This window comes from Haplochromis burtoni, unplaced genomic scaffold (genome assembly GCF_018398535.1).
Source record: "Haplochromis burtoni strain Fernald_Lab_line unplaced genomic scaffold, NCSU_Asbu1 Contig_131, whole genome shotgun sequence".
Lineage (NCBI taxonomy): Eukaryota > Metazoa > Chordata > Actinopteri > Cichliformes > Cichlidae > Haplochromis > Haplochromis burtoni.
The window spans coordinates 1,555,687-1,573,766 of record NW_024582492.1 but is presented as its reverse complement, the minus strand read 5'-3'; the positions used below and the strand labels follow the sequence as shown (position 1 = coordinate 1,573,766).

At 40.2% G+C, this 18,080-nt stretch overlaps 2 protein-coding genes across 2 annotated transcripts; one reads left to right on the top strand and one right to left on the bottom strand.

Moving 5' to 3' along the window:
* The first annotated feature begins 289 nt into the window (after positions 1 to 289).
* si:dkeyp-38g8.5 (uncharacterized protein LOC568385 homolog) lies at positions 290 to 2,583 on the top strand. Its single transcript, XM_005930226.3, has 4 exons — positions 290 to 488; positions 1,094 to 1,187; positions 1,388 to 1,475; positions 1,576 to 2,583. Exons 1-4 carry the CDS (start codon positions 416 to 418, stop codon positions 2,305 to 2,307), a joined length of 987 nt encoding a protein of 328 aa, XP_005930288.1. The 5' UTR covers positions 290 to 415; the 3' UTR covers positions 2,308 to 2,583.
* Positions 2,479 to 17,468, bottom strand: epyc (epiphycan). The gene is made up of 10 exons (XM_014336121.2): positions 17,211 to 17,468; positions 14,404 to 14,581; positions 8,839 to 9,001; positions 7,955 to 8,503; positions 7,485 to 7,679; positions 6,607 to 6,747; positions 6,245 to 6,403; positions 5,934 to 6,136; positions 5,491 to 5,586; positions 2,479 to 3,597 (listed from the first exon to the last, which is right to left on the bottom strand). The coding sequence occupies exons 2-10, from the start codon at positions 14,572 to 14,574 to the stop codon at positions 3,427 to 3,429; spliced, it is 1,848 nt and encodes a 615-aa protein (XP_014191607.1). The 5' UTR covers positions 14,575 to 14,581; positions 17,211 to 17,468; the 3' UTR covers positions 2,479 to 3,426.
* Positions 17,469 to 18,080: the final 612 nt, after the last annotated feature.

The window sequence follows — 18,080 nt, the reverse complement described above, 5'->3', positions numbered from 1 at the left end:
AGAAACAAACAATAAACAAACACCGTTACAAGGATAAAGATAGGTGCGGAATTGAAATAATATGCAATTCTCCCGTACAATGGAACAGCATCTTTGCTTGTGCAAAATGTTTATCTCTGTATTAAAATCTGCAACATAACATCATAGATTTTTTTTTCCTATGGTGTATTATGAGATACATTTTGTTAACGCTAAACTAAACTAAAATGAAATAAAATGAAATAAAATGAAATAAAAGTGAGCTGACTCTGTCCCTGGAGTCTCCCTGTCTACAGGTGGCGGTAGTACGCTCTTTTCAAACACGAGAGGAAGAATGTAGGGTCCCTCGCAAGGAACCAACAACGGGGGCAAGGAGTCTTTTCCTACAAAGAACGCTCGATAAACGGGCTGACACCAAGTACGAGAAATAGGAAAAATGGAGTACGCAGACCACGAGTACACCAGCAGCACTTGCGATATGCATACGCCCGTGGATTTCACATATAAAAGTAAGGACAAACGACAGAAAGTGATTAAATAAGCTAACTATAGCTTGGAGCTAGCTTGCGCACGTAGGAAGTGAGAAGTACAAGTTATGCTGCCTTCATCGGACACTGAAAAGGGTGTGAATTCAAGAACTCCGACTAATAGAAGAACCAAAGTAAAGATGATCTTTAAATACGACTTTGGCACTTTATATTTCTGTTTCTCTTCATCATTGAGTCGAAAGGCTGAAATATTATTGATATGATTTTTGCGTCCTTTCGATTATTTTTCCTCTTTCTGTTAAGTGAATTACATGTCTGTTGACAAGGTTTTTCTTGTAGAAAATCAATAACGCAATCCTGGTAACAGCCATGTTTTCTTTTTCCAGCGAACGTTTAAAATGACGTAAGTCCAAGTAAAGGCTTACCTTTTCCGATGTACCATGAATGCAGCATTTGTAAAAAAAATTAAAAATAAATAAATAAAAAGTCTGTTTAATAATATTATTAAATATTATTAAATAATAGGTGTATTTAATTAATAAATAGTGATATAGTATTATACATTTTTCACACACTCTCATATATTCATTTGTAACTGATATAATTTTTCTCTCTGTCGTTTTCAGTGAGCAAAAAAGAAATCGAAGACTTTGTAAAGCTGAGGGTTTCAAATACCTACCTCTTCTCTGGAAAGAGAAATACTTCTATGTGGGCATGGAGGTATGCCAATAATTTCAAGTTCCCAGACACTGAAAAATGCCAACTATATAGATTTCGGAACCAGAAATACTTAAAAAAAAAATTGTACCTTTGTCTTTGCCCCATCTTACTATTACTACCAGTGATAATGGTTCATCGTTGCTTTTGATGTTAGTATAAAAATTGTTTTAATCACAAGACATGGCGTATTATATTTTTAGGACCATTTTGAAACATATGGGCTTACACCGTAAGATGACCCATCATCAAGCGTCTAAAAAATGGGAAAACCTGAAGAAGAGATACAAGGTATCTTGTATCTTGTTTGTTTGTTTTCTTTTCACTTGGACAAATAAAGCTTTTTGACAAAGCTTTCCCTTTACTTCCTGCCCTCTTTCTGTCTCCTCAGGAGCTAAAGCATCCCCCAGAAGGGGTGGAAGTGTTTCCTGATGTATGGCCTTATTTCTCCTTGATGGACAATGCAATGGCGGGTCGGCTGGAGGGCAGCGCCCCCATTCTCAAGGCCTTCCCCCACAACAAAGACAATGGGGAGTTCTTGATCAAACCCAAAAAGAAGAAGTTAGCCGCAATGGTGAAGTCTTCTATTGTGGCTGCTCCAACTGAGATTGAATTTCCACTTAATGGGATTGAGGATGGGGAGGTGGTGGCGGAACAGGAGGGACCTCAGGATATAGACTGCATCTTACAAGAGGTGGAGGATGAGAGGAGGACGACGTGCAGTGAGCAACAGGTGGCAGAAAGGGAGAAAGAAGTGATGGAACGGGAGCGTCTGGTGCTGCAGAGGGAGAGAGCAGTGCTGGACAGGGAGATCGCAGTTTTGGATCGAGACCGAGCCGTGCTGGAGAGGGAGAGGGCGGCGCTGGACAGAGAAAAGGCAGTAATGGAGAGGGAGAGGGCGATGGTGGAGAGGGACAGGGATGCTTTGCGCAGGGACCGGCTGGCTCTGGAGCGAGAGAAAGCTACACTGGTGAGCCTTTCCGAAGAAAAAGAAGGGTCTGAGGAAGAGGTTACAGAAGAAAGCAGCAGCAACAGCAACAGCAGCAATGTGAAAGAATCAGGCGATATGGACAGGAAACAGAGGCTAATTCATTTGTTTGAGAAGCTTATTGAGAATTTTTGAGAAAATCTCAGCTCTAAAATCCTTGCATAAACTGGCTTTATCTGCAAAAATTCCCCCCTTTTTTGGCACATTTCTGAGCAGTTCCCAGTTCTCATTTGCCCTCATAAAATTAAAGATCCACATTAATAATTCATCTACTAGTTATCAATAAAAACGTTGAGCCACTCCTAGTTTGGAGAGGTCTTCAAAATGACTTTATTCACTTGTGGTTATTCCATACAGAGCACACAATAGCAACCTGTTAGCATTTTTCTTTACCCCATCCACAATCAAAATCAACAGCTTCCCGTCCCCATACTAAACAATAGTGTTTTGTTGACTGACTCTACACATCAGAGTTGTTGGTATCAGCTATTGTGCATGGTTAAAACATCACTTTTTTGTAGTGTAATATACCGAAAAATTGCAGTTCACTTAAAAAAAACAACACCTTTTTCATGATCAGAATATATATTTTTTTATATTACAGTACAGACTTTACAACCACTGAGTGTGTTTAAAATGCACATTTTATTGCATTAGATACTCAATTGACTTTTTATCAAGCTCCAGCTTTGATAACTATATTCTAGTATACATTGCCGAAAGTTATTAGATTTATTATTAATAACATTATATTTTTTTACAAAACAAATACATTTAAAGAATGTTGTCATTTTTCTGCCAACTGTGAAAACGAACACATACATGACATTTGAGGGCTTTTAACAGATTTGTTTTTCTGTGAATACTGCCTGTTGTTCACTTTTAATAAAGTTGTGGGACAGTTTGGCTTTTGACAGCATTCTTGTGTGAATGTCTGTGTGTGTGGATATGGATATGAGTATCCATATCTTTTGGTGTGTACGCGTGCTGTTGTGTGCCCTGGGATAAATATCCGAACAACGGGATGAAGATGGAGTAGAGCAGTGAATATGTGCTTGGTCAGCAGAATTACACTCACTAATTTCTGTTTTTTAAGGCTGATAATTAATCTAAATGGTGTTATATCCAGCAGCATGTATGACAGTTTATTGGTAAGGCACTGTTGTAAATGAGATTTTGGATTGACGAGTGAATGAATCGTATGTGGGCTGTTAATATGTACAAATATGTGTGCGTGTGGTTGTATTTGTGTGGTTAAATGAGATCCCCGATGGGTATACGGGGCAGGCAGATGTATGCCTGTGGGGTTCTGCTGAGGTTGATGGGGTTGCCGTCCAGACGGATGTCCTCCAGTGCTCTTCTGATGTAGCTGAAATCTTGGAGGTTGCAGAACGTGTCCTCGTGCATCATTTGAATATTGTTACGCTGAAACAATACAATACAACTTTATTTGTATAGCACATTTAAAACTACAGGTAGCCACATAATCTTCACATAATCCAATCAAACAGTAGTAAAGTACAAAGGCAGATAAGCTAGCAGCTGGGAGGCATTGATTAACCGAGCATACAAGTACACAAGTACGCACATAAGCAAGCAAGACTTAACGATAAAAACAAGTTTTCAGCCGTGACCTAGGTTGCACCAAAAGCAATTGGTCAGACGATCTCAGTGTTCTACTGGGAGTATACACGCTAAGGAGATCAATAAGGTAGCTAGGTGCGATATTATTTATCATTTTATAAGTAAGCAGTAGGATTTTGAAATCAACGCGGTATTTAATTGGAAGCCAGTGGAGGCCAGTGAGAATTGGGGTGACAGACTCAAACCTATGAGTACCAGTTAGAAGGCGAGCCGTGGCGTTTTGGACGAGTTGCAGTCTATGAAGAAGGGCAGAATGAAGCCCAGTGTATAGGGAGTTGCAATAGTCTAACCTGGATGTGACAAAGGCATGGATAAGCCTTTCTAGATCCTCACGTGGTAAGTTTGGCTTGGCCTTAGAAATTAAACGAAGTTGATAGAAACAAGATTTAATAACAGAGGACACATGCTCTACAAGCTTAAAGGAGCCGTCCAGGTAAACACCCAAATTACTCGCAGAGTCGGAAAGATAATCAGTGAAGGGCCCGAGGACACCAGTTAGATGGGCTCTAGGGGTACGACTGTCAAAGATTACAATTTCCGTTGTCTTGTCATTAAGGATAAGGGAATTGCTCTGCAGCCAGTATTTAACTTGTCTTATACAATGGAAGAAGCGAAGCATCGATGAAGTATCATCCTCAGTCAATTCAAAATAAATTTGAATAACATCTGCATAGCAATGATAAGAGAGTTTGTACTTTTCAATAATACGACCAAGAGGTAACATAGAGACCCAGCACAGACCCCTGAGGGACACCACAGGTAACGGGGGAAATGGAAGAGGATTAGGTACCCATCGTGAAAGAGAAGGACCTCTCTGATAAGTAAGATTTAAACCAACTAAGGGCCATACTCGTAATGCCAACCAGATGTCCAAGCCTCATTAAGAGGATATTATGTTCCACCAGATCAAAAGCAGAGGACAGGTCCAACAAAACTAAGACCACGGTGCGCCCAGAGTCAGTAATTAAAAGAAGATCATTGAAGACCCTCAAGAGTGCCGTTTCCGTACTATGGCACAGTTTAAACCCAGATTGGAATTGATCCCAGATGTTATTCACATTCAGATAGGTCTGAAGTTGTGATAGGACTATCAAGGATTTTTGACAGGAACGGAAGTTGGGAGATAGGTCTGTAATTAGTGAGGTTTGAGTGATCTAGGGAACGCTTTTTAAGAACAGGTTTCACTACGGCATGTTTAAAGGCAGCCGGAACACAACCCAGTGACAAAGAAAGATTGATTAGTGATAATATACTAGGCCCAATTACATTAAATCCCTCCTTAATAATGTGAAATGGGAGAATGTCGTAAACAGAGTTTTTTAAACGGTCAATAATTCCCTTAACGAAGATAAAAATCTTTATGCATATTAAAGCTAACAATTATAATAAAGATAATAGAAATAGAACTAAAAATAGAAATAACAGCATAATCTTAGAGCACATTTTGGTGGTTTAAGTACTAGTGTAGTATGAGTGTTAACTTTTAAAGATGTGATTTGTTGTCATTGAGCTACACTACACTGGGATCAGGTCCTAAAATTAGATAAATATTACTTGAAATAAACAACAAGAGCATGAACAAAGTCAAAATGCAGAAGCAGCGAGTTAAAACTGCTGAATTAGAGAAGAGGATGGATGGATGGATGGATTTTATGGTTTGGCCAGAGGATATACCTGTAGGTGCAGAGACCGCAGGGTGTCTGGTAGAGGCACTGGGATATAATCAATGTGGTTGTCTGTTAGGTACAGGTACAGCAGGCCAGTCATATCCTGTTTAATGTAAGGAAAGATAATCATTAATGGCAAAGAACCTTAGATATTACCTTTGTGAAAGACATTTTAAGGCACTCATGACAATACTGGATTTCAAACACTGGCTTAACATTAGAATTTTGCTAATTTAGTTGTACTCTTATCCTGCTACTTTCCTTTTATTCTGTTTCCATCCAAAAACACAGTTTCCTGCATTCAGCTGAGATAATACATGTGTGGCTGACAAACTATTGCTCCTTCCAAATGACTAAGAAAATGTTATTTTAATTTCTTGTCGTGAGCAAATACACACAGTTTTACTTGATATGTGCGAGTCCAATTGTAAGTAAAAGAGGTGTACGTACTTTGAATGCCTCTCTATGAATACCCTTTGAGCCAACGTTATTGTGGCTGGCATCAATCAGGGTCATAGTCTCTGGGAAAGACGGCAGCTGGGAGATGTGATTTTCTCGAATCACCACCTCCTCCAGTTCAGGCAGACCCATAAAAGCTCTGTCCTCAATGGATGTTATCTCGTTGTGGGTCAGGTCAATCCTCTTCAGTTTGTCTGAAGGAAGGTGGGAAAACACATCGGAAGAAAAATTAAGCTTGCATTTAAGTTTGCGTATGGTTCTGAACTAATACTGATGTGTTTTTATTCAAAATGGAAACATACTCATGGAGGCAAAGTCAGACTTGTTGATCTTTTTGATTCTGTTGTAGCGAGCATAGAAGTGAGTGGTGTCTTTGGGGAGAGGGGGCACACTATCCAGATTCAAGTCATCGCAGTAGACTGAACCACCAAGGCATGTGCACAGCAAGCAAATGGGCATACCTGGAATACATGGACAAGAAGAAGGAAAACAGAAAAAGGAAGACATGCCATAGTAGCTTGTTAAAAAGTCCCGAATCCTCCAGAGACAACCGTTGTAATCCACAGGTCAAAGTTAATAAAAATCAGGTCCAAGCACACCAGAACTTTCCAAGTCCAAAGGGGATATAGGTTTTATATAACATTCCCATCTGTTCTATACTGACCTCGTCTGTCAACCACAGGCTCTTCAGGCTTGTCTGGCTCATCAGGCTCACTGGGCTCTGGCAGCTCAGAGCTCACTGACCCTTCTACAGTGCCAGCACCCTCTTGAGGGCTTTGTGTTGTAGGTGGAAGCAGCTTCTCCTCTTGTTAGAGACAAGATTAGGTGTTAAAAATAAAGGTTAGATCATAGACATGGGACAAGACATCTGGCAAACAGTAGCCCATGGTTTGCCGCAGTGTTTTAGCAGTGTTAAGCAAGAGTTTATGACTTTAAATGACAAATGAAGATAAGACTCTGATGTTAATAACATGAAATATGATTTGCAGAGTGGTCGCAAACAGTGTGGGTGTTAGTAAAGAACAAACCGACAGAAACAAATTCAGATGGCTTCTATGGTGGGATACTAAGCTATGAAGGAAAGAACGTTCAGGGAAAGCCACAGGAAGTATTTCTATAATCGATTTTCCCGTTCTGCACAACTGTGCCCATTTTTTTTTAACCTTGCATAGTTTATGGGAACCTTGAACATTTTTTATTAAAGTAAACTTTTATATCCTTGTTGTTTCTGTTCTGCTTTGAGGTTCTGAGCCCTGATAATTATCCCTTTCCTAAAAACAATGCTGATAATGTCTTGATGCATTTTCAATCATCCAGGAAAGTAAATCTCCAAAAGTTGATTGTGTTCATCTGGACGTAGCGTTTTGTGGGAGAAACGTTTCGGAGACTGGAGAAGTCACTTGGATGAGTGACGAAACGTTTCTCCCACAAAACGCTAAGTCCAGATGAACAGAATCAACTTTCGGAGACTGCTGATAATGTGAGACATAGCCTTTAGTACCTACACTGCCTGTCTTCCCCAAGTCTAGATTTGGTACTGACCTTCAAAAGTGGTGGGGAGCAGAGTTACAGGGACCTCAGTTTCTCCAGATGCAGAGACACTAGAAATCCCAGAGATTCCGGATACTTCTCCAGAGACTCCATCATCTCCCGAAACCTCTGGGATTCCTGAGAACTCCCCAGAAGTACCTAGTGTCTCCTGGGCAATAATGTCTGGAGTGATTGGCAGCTCCTCCTCTTGTTAGAGCCAATGTTTGGTGTTAGGAGTGGTAACGTTGGGAGGTGAAAGGTAAGATGGACAATGAATCAACCCATTAACCAATCAATCACTCTTGAGAGATAAAATGTTAGAAAGAAAGTGATTATGAGTAAAAAAGTCCAGTAGCACAAATAATTATGAACAACATTTAACTACATTAAAAAGCAAAGCAGTTAAATGAAATTTAGGACAATCAACATAAATCCCACAAAGAATGACAAGTTAGATACTAATATGGTGCAACGATACTAACCTCCAGATATAAATGTTATCCTTTGGTCCCCGGACTCAAAGTCCCCAGAAACCCCAGATATTCCAGAAGCCCCTGAGCTCAAAAGATCTCCGGATACCTCAAAGCCAGACTGGTCTCCTGACCCTCCAGAACCCAAATGGAGTTCAGTGGAAATTCCAGAACCTCCAGAGGCAAAATCGGCCGAGGTTCCAGAAATAGCAGATCCCATGAAATCTCCGGATCCCAAGAGATCCCCAGATATCAAGAGACTGCCAGATATCAATGATTGGCTGGATTCTCCCGAGATGTGGAGCTCCTCTGAGGTTCCGGAGATCAGCACAATGTCTCCAGAGCCTCCAGAGCCTCCTGAGGCGCTAGAGACCAGAATCTCTCCTGAGCCTCCAGACCCTGAAGCTCCGGAAGCCCCAGAAGCCCCGGAAGCCCCAGAAGCTCCAAAGGCCCCAGAGACCCCAGAAGCTCCAGAGGCCCCAGAGGCCCCAGACTCTACAGAGATCCAGAAATCCTGAATGATACGAGGTCTATCAGTGGGTGTCAGACGAAGCTCCACCTCTTGTTAGAGACAAGATTAGGTATTAATGAACAGATAGATGAGATTAACACAGTTCACAATGATGATGATTACATGCAACAGTAGATGACAAATGGGCACATTTAACCACTGACTGCAAGTTAAATGGATGACATGCACATGGAACTGATTATCACAGGTAGACGATGAGGATGATGTGTTTCGAGGAAAGATTAGTGCCTTCTTTCTAAGTTAAGTAATGCTGCTTTCACACATCCAATGGCCCAATGCTGGACAAGGCCCTTTCTCTTTCATATTTACTGAACTTACTCATGAAGTAGTTCTATGATAAAGACTTTTTCTCCTTTTTTCAGACCTTTTTGTGTGTCTAGGCCCATGAGAACCCCAGATCCTCCCGAACCCTGAGGGACTAGCTGGGGTTTTAGAGGCAACTCTTCTTCTTCCTTCGGCTGCTCCACTTCGTTCTGTGTTTCCAGTGAGCCCTCATATTCAGGTGGGGGCAGTGTTCCAATCTCTATCTGAGGGAAAGACAACAGCAGTGAGTTAAAAATATATGAGAACTGCATTTTAAAATAAACATGATAAAAGATGAAATAAAGCATTAGAAAAGTTAATTTTTTATTGCTCTATGTGACAAAAACTTGCATGGGGACAAAACTGTACAGTGCTGTTAGACAAATTTTTTTCAGGTTTTGCCTCTTTACATCAGCTGTTGGAGTTTAAATCAAACAATCAATATGTGACAACTTTAATTCAGGGGGTTTAACAGAAAGTTTATATTAACTGTGCAGGAATTTTACAGTCACCTTATGCATAGTTATATAATTGACAGAACATACATCATTTTAAATTTAAAAATAGTTTTGAATGCTTGGATGAAAATCATTTGCAGTTTCCTCCCATGAGATTATCTACAGGCCCCTTTTCATCCACTTTTAGTTGCTGCTTGTTTGTGGGGTTTTCACTCAGTTTTGTATTTAATAACTGAAACGCATACCGTGTTCGTTTGAAATAAGATGACTGACTGAAAAATTGAAAAATATCCCATTTCTTTGCCTCGGGAAACTCTTGGTTTGAATTATGCTTTGAGGCTTCGTCTATTTTGAAGCACTGTCTAACCAGTTTTGAGGGATTTGTCTGAATATGAGCAATGAGTATGGTCCTTTACATCTCATAATTCATCCTGCTACTTCTATTAGCAGCCACATCATCAATACAAACCAGTGGCCCATGGCATAAGATTGCCTCTGCCATGTTTGAAACATAATATGGTAATATTTGGATCATGAGCTGTTTCTCTCTTTCTTGATCATGTTTATTTTTCTTCTTCATTTGTCACATATCAGTTAATTTTCTAATGATTTCTGAGCCTATCTATGAAAACTATGCATAACAACAGCTGCAATTCATAAAATTTAAATGAAAAATTTTCCTAAAACCTACTGAAAAGAAGCTGAAAGTCTGGACTGCAATCAGATATTGACTGTTTGTTTTAAATTCCACTGTGGCCGTGTAAAGAGGCAAAACTACAACTGTTGTGGACAAATCAAGGACCTAACTGTACTTGGCATTTTGGCATACAAAATATGCCTCAGCACTGGTGATGTGCAAAACCCTGCTCTGTTTACTATCTCAGCACTCATATTTTTCCCAGTTACTTTCACATTTAGTACTCCTGTGCTAAGCTCAGAGTCAGCGCACAGGCACCTGATAATTGCTGTTTGTTAACAAGACTGCGTAAAGACAGCAGTGTCGAATTCTGTGAAACTTAGAGGAGAGGTTGAGCAGACAAAAAAATAATGATCCAAAGATTTAAGAAAAGACTCCAACAAAGATCTCCATAAACAGGAAAGTATTTTTTGATTCATAACCTTAAATTTTAACCACTAGATGGCAGCAAATTGTGCTGAAGAAACTATCCACTGCACAGCGTGCACTATTTATCTAGCTCCGATTCATAAAAAAACTAAAAAACATCCAGTGCTGTCCAGTGTGTAAAATGCAAAATAACCTTTGCTCAGACTTTATAGAGATTCAGCCAATTACTCTGTTTTATATCTGCTAGTAAGTGACCAGTAAAGCAGCGATACTACATCACTGTAAATATTACAGTATTTTTTTTCTATGGTAAAAAGGCACTGCATATTTTACATAATCCAGCACACTGGGCAGCTTAAACACTGAAACAGGAACATGCAGCGACAACTCTGAAAATGTCACAAGTTTCACAATACCAAATTACTTTGTAAACCAAGACTTAGCACCTTTGTTGATCAAACAGGCAATTTTAATTGGGGAAATTATAAAAATGAGACAGCTCTGCCAAACCAAGAAAGCTTTATACACAGCTGTGCCTTTTGGTTCCTTCATTAAAGGCTTCGGGTATAGCCATTTGCTATTTTAATTATATTTACAGTCTTTGCAGTTGCTCTTCTGACAGCTCAAGAAACCTGCAGTTCTATCCTTCTCCAGATGAGGGCAGTGAACTCCCACACACTTCACACAGGTAGTACCTGACACTGTACAACGCCCCTCAAGGCTGAGTCAATCCTCCAAAAAGGGAATGGTCCTTGTGGAACCAAGACTCACATGGTAGCTGCACAGATCCATTTCTCAGCCTTTTTATCTAGTTTTAACCAGAGTAATCAGATATCTGTAAGCTAAGAGGCATCAAAGGAAATGTATGTCAAGTGAATGCAGTCAAATTAATGAGAATAATTAACTACCTGAAATGTAACTGAGGAAAAAAAAGGCTTGTACCAATGAAAAGCTATTCATTCATATATTTTGCATTTTAAAGTTTTCCTGAGAAAAAGCTGAGGATACTACAATGAGGTAGGCCTTTAAAATGTCTTGCACTGAAAAATCTAACTGCTGCCCCCCCCCCCCTTTCCCCCAAACATATACACCCGAGGGGAAAGAGGGGGTAACAAACAACACTGAAAAAAAAGTTTCTGAAATCCTGGATTTTGGGGAATAAGGGATGTGAAAGGAGAAATGTGGAGCGTTAAGCCAAAACCAAAATGTATAAAATTACCGACCAAGCCAAAATTAAGGGTATTACTGTTATATTAGTATATATGAATATATTCATAGGCAAGTAAAACATGTTTGAGAGTCAGATGAAATCTTTCCAAACAAATTTCACCAATGTCCTCCAGCTTATCGACACAAAACAAGTGAGCAGTTTGGAAAAGTACTGAAAACTCCATAGACACCAGCCATAGGCTCTTAGTCATATGGGGTGCAGCATGTATGTATGTATGTAATATTTAGTCCTTCGAAAAGCCACATGAGTTAAACTCACTTAAACTCTTGCTGAGTGAAAAAGATAGCACACCGTCTACATGCAGAATGTCTATTAAAGGAGCAGAGTCACATTCTGGGAAATTGGATTATTCTCCAAAGCTTAGATAATACTCCATCTTACACTTTTTGAATCAATCATTTTTCATATAGTTACTTCTAGAGTGCAGGTTGGTAAAACTGTCCTACTTTTGGACAGAGCTATGCTATCTATGCCATCTATTACTCTTCCGATTGTCGTCTTTGCCCTGACAAGCTGCTGGGAGCGCCACATAGACTGTATATTAAAGATGGACATGGGGTCTGAAACGTGGAGAGAACACAGGTTGTGCAAGGTAGTGCATTCAAAAATTCAATTAAACCTGCTTTGTTTCTAATGGCCAGCGGGGGTCAAACCTCTGGCTGCCAAAAGAGGTCTGATTGTTTAGATGTCAATGAGAAAATGTTGCTCACTATGTTGTTTCCATATTCCAGGATGTTCCATGGTTTTATAAAAAAAAATATGACAATAGCCAAAAAAGCTTAAATCGGTTAAGCTTTAGCCTGGCATTGGTCTTCTTACCTTACATGAAACATGAAAGCAATAAGTCTTATTTTCTTTACACTCTGAACAGTTATGTGTCATTTACCATTGTTAAAAACTTACATCCAACCTCTGGATGGTAACAAAAAACAAAACAAATAAATAGAAGCTCTAATTAAGTGAACCATCCAGCTCCTAAGATGTTATAAAACTCAAGAGAAAATAGATAAGAGGCAGACTGAAGATCATGATGAAACTAATGTGCCTGCATGAATCCAAAGTTGGTGATTAAAGCATGTCCAGAGTATTTGAATGCAGCAGACTGAACAAGATTGGCTTGGATAACAAAGTAGATGAGCCTTTACTTCTCTCAAAAGAGACAAGCCCCGAGGAGAAAGGAGAGAAATACCAAACGAGAGCTGGCCGTGGAAAGTAAAGACTCAGCATTCCAGAGGCATGGAGCTCATCATCGCTCCATTTCTCCCATGAGATCTGATGTTTGTGTGAAAAATACAAAAACCTCTCCTAAATCTTCACTCTTTTTAGAAGAGCGCTCTCTCAGATGATCTGCCCTCTCAACAAAACTAAATGAGAGACCCTTAAAAACTGCAATTATGAGTCAAAGCGTTATGTTTATTCAGCGTGGACAGCATGAAAAAAGATTCTAGTTACTCTAAATGCACTTTGTACTGCTTCTCCTCTTCCTACCCACACAGACTTCCACAAAACCTCTTGAAACTTGCTGAGTAATTTCCGATTTTATTAAACGCAGACATTATCAAAGCCATTCTCTTACAACACATGAAATCATTCTCACACCCAGCAGCTCCATATGTAACTCTGAGCTGTAAAACTACACATAAAATATGCCAGTGAAGTTGATTAAGGCTAAAAAGCTTGGGTGGCACTAGTTTCTGTGGAGGTGGATGACAAAAAACTTTTCATAAGCTGGATTGTGGAGCAGACCTTAGATAAGAGCAGTTTTGTAAGTGCAGTTCACATCAGGTTTGATTTAAGTCACTGGCTCAGAGGGAGCCAGCTGAAAATCTGATGTCATTTTGACACTGCCTTGGACTAATTTCCTTGTCACAAAGAACAATAAATTGACATGAATTCTGGCTATAGCTTTCAATCCCACTGTGTCTGCAAGGCTTGCCACATCACTCTCAGCTTGAGCTGTGATATGAGATTTGAAGGGCACTTCTTGAATTCACTTCTTTCCTTTGTAGCCATTACCGATCTCCATTCATCTTTAAAAGCCGCTCTCCTGCATAGAAACTTCCAGTAACGAGAAAACACCTAGGGGTTTTCTCGTTACTGAAGGTCATCTAGTCACTGCTTTTAGTAAAGATTCCAGCTGTCTAGCCTCCAGAGGACTGACATGCACCTGCGAAATCTGTATGAAGATCTGTTGGAAGCAGATAAAGCTTTAGCTGTGTTTGCCCTTTCCCTCTACCTGTTACTTACATGTATCTGCTTGAAAAGGCAAACATAAAATAAGGTTGAAATCAGCTTCTACACAATAAGCAAAACAGTCAACAGTTCAAAGTGCATCAGCTGCAGTTGGACATCAGTAATATGTAAGTAAAACTGGTGGCTGCAATGTCTAAAATTATTTTGGACGCATAAATCTGGAAAACATTTAGCTTCCCAGTGGCTCCTGGACAGCAGCCGGTTCCCTCTGTGCTCAGTGAACCTGGTGACCTCAAATCAAATTGTCCCAGCAGCCTTTATATTTTAAAACATCAGCTGTCTGTCATGTTGATGTGATAAAATATGATTCATATTTTCTGTCTATCTTCTCAAGTTTTTTCAGTAATCAATCAGCATAAAATTTGTCGCACAATCTTTACACACAGACTAGAGGACATGTGTCTTCTAAATGTTTTTGAGAATCGCCAATAAATTCAACAGACCACATGCTGCTAAATGAAATAAATTCCATGTCTGTGAAAATGCCTTTATAGCGGTTGCTCTAGAGTAAAAAGTTTAAGGTGACCTATTTATTTTTATGATTAAAGGCAAAAGGTTTAAAAGCCTGAAACATACATTTTCTCTTGCATAAACTCAAAAAAAAATTGTGTTTCTTACCTGAGGCTCACCAATTGTCAGGACATCCTCATAGTCACTCTCCAAATTGAAATTGTCATCATAGTTAGTGCTACTGTATGTGTCTAAGTGCGCTTGCCGGGAAAATCTGGGGCTGGCCACCGCCGCTTTGAGGACGAAGAGTCCGAACAGAAGCCGCACAAGCATCCTCATAGTCCACCTTGATGAGGGCAGAGTCACAAAGTCAGTGGGGAATGTGTGATTAAAAGATTTTACAGACGTATGTGAAGTATAGCACATTACAGGGAAATTACACATTCACATGGTGACTTTTTTTACTTAGTAGTTTATTGTCACTTGCAAAATGTAAAAAATGACACGAAAAAAGACGTGGACAGCAAATTTTAAGAGGTTTCCTTAAACAAAACCCTTTTAAACTGGTTCATTTTTACAGTACAAAGACATCTGTTGTGAGTAATGTGAACATGGTGTGTAGTAAAATATAGTTCCATATGCTGTCGGTGCACAGCCACAGAGCATGCCTTTGAACCTTACTCCATAACCAGTTCGAGATACTGGAAGGATAACCAGTCTACAGTGCTGCACACCAAAGCTTGACTTTGGGTTCCATCTGTAAGGTCAATGAATTCATTATCATGGTGCAGACAGCTCAGGGGATCAAAATATGAGGGCCTCCTGCTTTGCTTTAGCCAGAGGCTTTCTTTTCCATGGAGCAACCATCTTGGCTTAAATAGGTACTCGTCTGTGGTATGTCAAAGGTCAAAAGTCAGAGTTGATCTGATAATGAACCAGGAGAGGATTTTGTTTAGTCTCATTAAGGCTAAAGAATTTTAGAAATTCACTTTCAGCCTGTGGTATTTATGGCTGAAGTAAAGATTTTGGGGATATTTGATCATATAATGGGATACTCTAAAAGTGGAAAATCAAAATTAGTATGTGTAATTTTTATCATTAGCCCTGGCCTAGATACGATAGCTGCTGTTCATAATCTTCTGCACAGGTCTACTTAGTTCACCAAGGTTGGTCAGTTCTTAAGTATTATTCTAAAGTGGGAAGCACTAATAAGATTAACATATGCTAATTAGTGCTTAATTAGCTGGCACCACAGACAGTGGGCTTACGACTTTAATCGTTTGTCAGTATGCTAGTGTGTCAATGTTCGAAACACTAATAGCAGGTGTAGTCACATTGGAACTGATATATTTTTACAGATTAAAGAGAGTCCTGTAGGCTATCACAGAGAAAGGAGCGCAAGGGAAGAGAAGAAGAAGAATTTGGCGAAGAGAGTAGACAAGATGTTGGCCCTCAGGGTTAGATGGAGAGAGCGAGGAAAGGACTGAGTAGAAGAGAGCAGCAAGAGAGCAACAAGTGTGTGTGTGTGTGTGTGTGTGTGTGTGTGTGTGTGTGTGTGTGTGTGAGAGAGAGAGAGAGAGAGAGAGAGAGAGAGAGACAGGTTTCTAAGCTGACTCGACCCCTCACCCTTCACAGAGGGCCTTTATGAGGGCCGGTTGCTGCCTGTCTCAGCACTCAAACTCCAAATTCCACCGAGGTTTGTGGACAGGATGGCAGCGAGTTACAGCTGCAAGGAAAAGCTTCATTCAGCAGCAGCGACACTCAAACACACACACACACATACACACAGAGATCCACGTTCATGCACACACTTGGAAAGACGCAATCCTCTCACAGATGCACACTCTGTTTTAACACACCTATCTTTCAGTGAGAGAAAACTGAGAAACCTCTGCTGCTACTATTTTGGGATGAGGACAGATATAAAACCAAAAAAACAGCTTCCTAGGTTATTTAAGTCATGAATCTAACCTTGTCAGTATGAGAGGGACAGAGTTAATATGCAAATCAGTCTCTTCGTTGTCCCTCCAACATCAACTTAGTGCACTCTGCTGAGATAACTTGATCTGACTGGTTATCATTGCTATTTAAACAAACCGCCCGTCATGGAGCTACGCAATTCAGCACAGCTAGACTGAACGAACTATATTAAAGACAGAGGTGTGCTTTTACTCAGGCCATCACAGTGTACAGTGTGTGGAAACTGTATGTATGTAAGACTGGAGCCTCCAGACTACTTCTCTGTTATGCTTGGCTTTGCATTGGGCATTCCTGATATTCAGTGATTCTGCCTTTTCCCCTCAAAACCCACAAGCAAATAAGTGATGCCCACTTGGCTGTTGGTGCAAAACAATCTGGGTTATTTGGACTGCAAGAAGGTTTAATTTGCATTGAAAAAATCCTCTATCAAAGCAGGTGACTAGGCAGTGAGAAAAGTATGGTATGCACTTGTATGTAACTATACTTTGAGGGAGAATATTTGCAGAAAGTTTTCAATTATTTAAGATTCTCAGCAAAGTAGAAGACGTTTTCTGCAGAAGTTGAGCAAAAGATGTTATGAAAAGGTGCTATTTATGCACTTTTTCATGAACACCTGCTGTTATTTCACAGACTACGGTCATTTTTCACAAATACATACACTACAGGAATACGTAACGACATTTGAAGAAACAAGGAAAAAACAAAAACCCTAAATTTGATACTGTGAAACACCTGTCTAACACAACTGAAAAACATGTAAAACATTATGGACCCCCCAAAAAATCCCTTAGAAAGCACCTGCATATCTTCAAAAGTAAACCCAGGAGAGAAATTAAAGCCCCTGCCACACCATCTTATTTGTGTTGTAGCTCATTTTAAAAACTCTGAATAGGAGTGATTTTTGGAAGGCTTAGCTGAGCAACTCTTCCTGCCTAATCCTCTGCACCAAAGAGCCATTCAACCAGCAAGATGAAGATAGCACCAAAAACTCTTACCTCCGTCTCCTGCTTTCCCGAATGGTCCCGTCAGCCGTGATGGAGATGCTGAGGGCTCCGGGACTTGGCCAATGGTGAGAGGTCGCACAGGGTGCCTTGAAGAGGGAGGGTGCGTGTGTGAAGTGTGTGAAAGGTGTGTGTGTGTGTGAATTTGACAAGTGTGTAGACGTGTGTGTATGTATAGGTCTGTGCGCTCTGGCAGACCTGAGTGCCCTGCCGCTTATGTGTGAAGGTAGGCACTGAGACTGATTGGACCAGAGCAGATTGCTTTTGGTCACTCAGAGTGCACCCACCCCACACTGTACAACCACATGCACAACCCTCTCAAACATTACACACACACACACACACACACACACACACACACACACACACACACACACACACACACACACACACACATCACACATCAGACACAAAGAAACAGAGAGTAAAGGCCTACCACTGGCAAAATATCCGGCCATCCCTTTTAAGAATATGCATTATTTTTCTAAGAAGTTGGCTCAGTCAGATTGAAATATTTCCCTGTGTTTTCCTCAGGTGAAACTCTGGCATGTGTTGCTTTCATGTATGAGGGGGATCCACGGGGACCTTATACACAATGGGACCTCTGTAAGAAGCCCCTGTTAGCATAGTGCTGAGAGGAAGTCCCTGATTTAAGGAAGGCCTCTGTCCTCCTTTTGGGTTGAAGCAAATTTCTCTTTGCACCATCAGCTGCTCAGTGGTCTGCTTTAACTACAAGCCTGATTTTAGTTGTAGGAGAACTATGGATGTCTTAACTGATGGAAAATATTCTGATCAGGGTTCAGACCCCCAAGGCAAGTGATTCTTCTAAAGTCCTGATGTAGATTTAAGGGGATTCTACTGACA

What these genes read in the sequence shown, in the direction of transcription:
- si:dkeyp-38g8.5 (XM_005930226.3), top strand. Translation starts at nt 416, where the DNA reads ATGGAGTACGCAGACCACGAGTACACCAGCAGCACTTGCGATATGCAT. An exon ending in CGTGGATTTCACATATAAAA is followed by an intron (nt 489 to 1,093) that starts GTAAGGACAAAC and finishes TGTCGTTTTCAG; the next exon opens with TGAGCAAAAAAGAAATCGAA. An exon ending in ACTTCTATGTGGGCATGGAG is followed by an intron (nt 1,188 to 1,387) that starts GTATGCCAATAA and finishes TTATATTTTTAG; the next exon opens with GACCATTTTGAAACATATGG.
- epyc (XM_014336121.2), bottom strand. Translation starts at nt 14,574, where the DNA reads ATGAGGATGCTTGTGCGGCTTCTGTTCGGACTCTTCGTCCTCAAAGCG. An exon ending in GATAACATTTATATCTGGAG is followed by an intron (nt 7,680 to 7,954) that starts GTTAGTATCGTT and finishes GGCTCTAACAAG; the next exon opens with AGGAGGAGCTGCCAATCACT. An exon ending in GCCTGTGGTTGACAGACGAG is followed by an intron (nt 6,404 to 6,606) that starts GTCAGTATAGAA and finishes CATGTATTCCAG; the next exon opens with GTATGCCCATTTGCTTGCTG.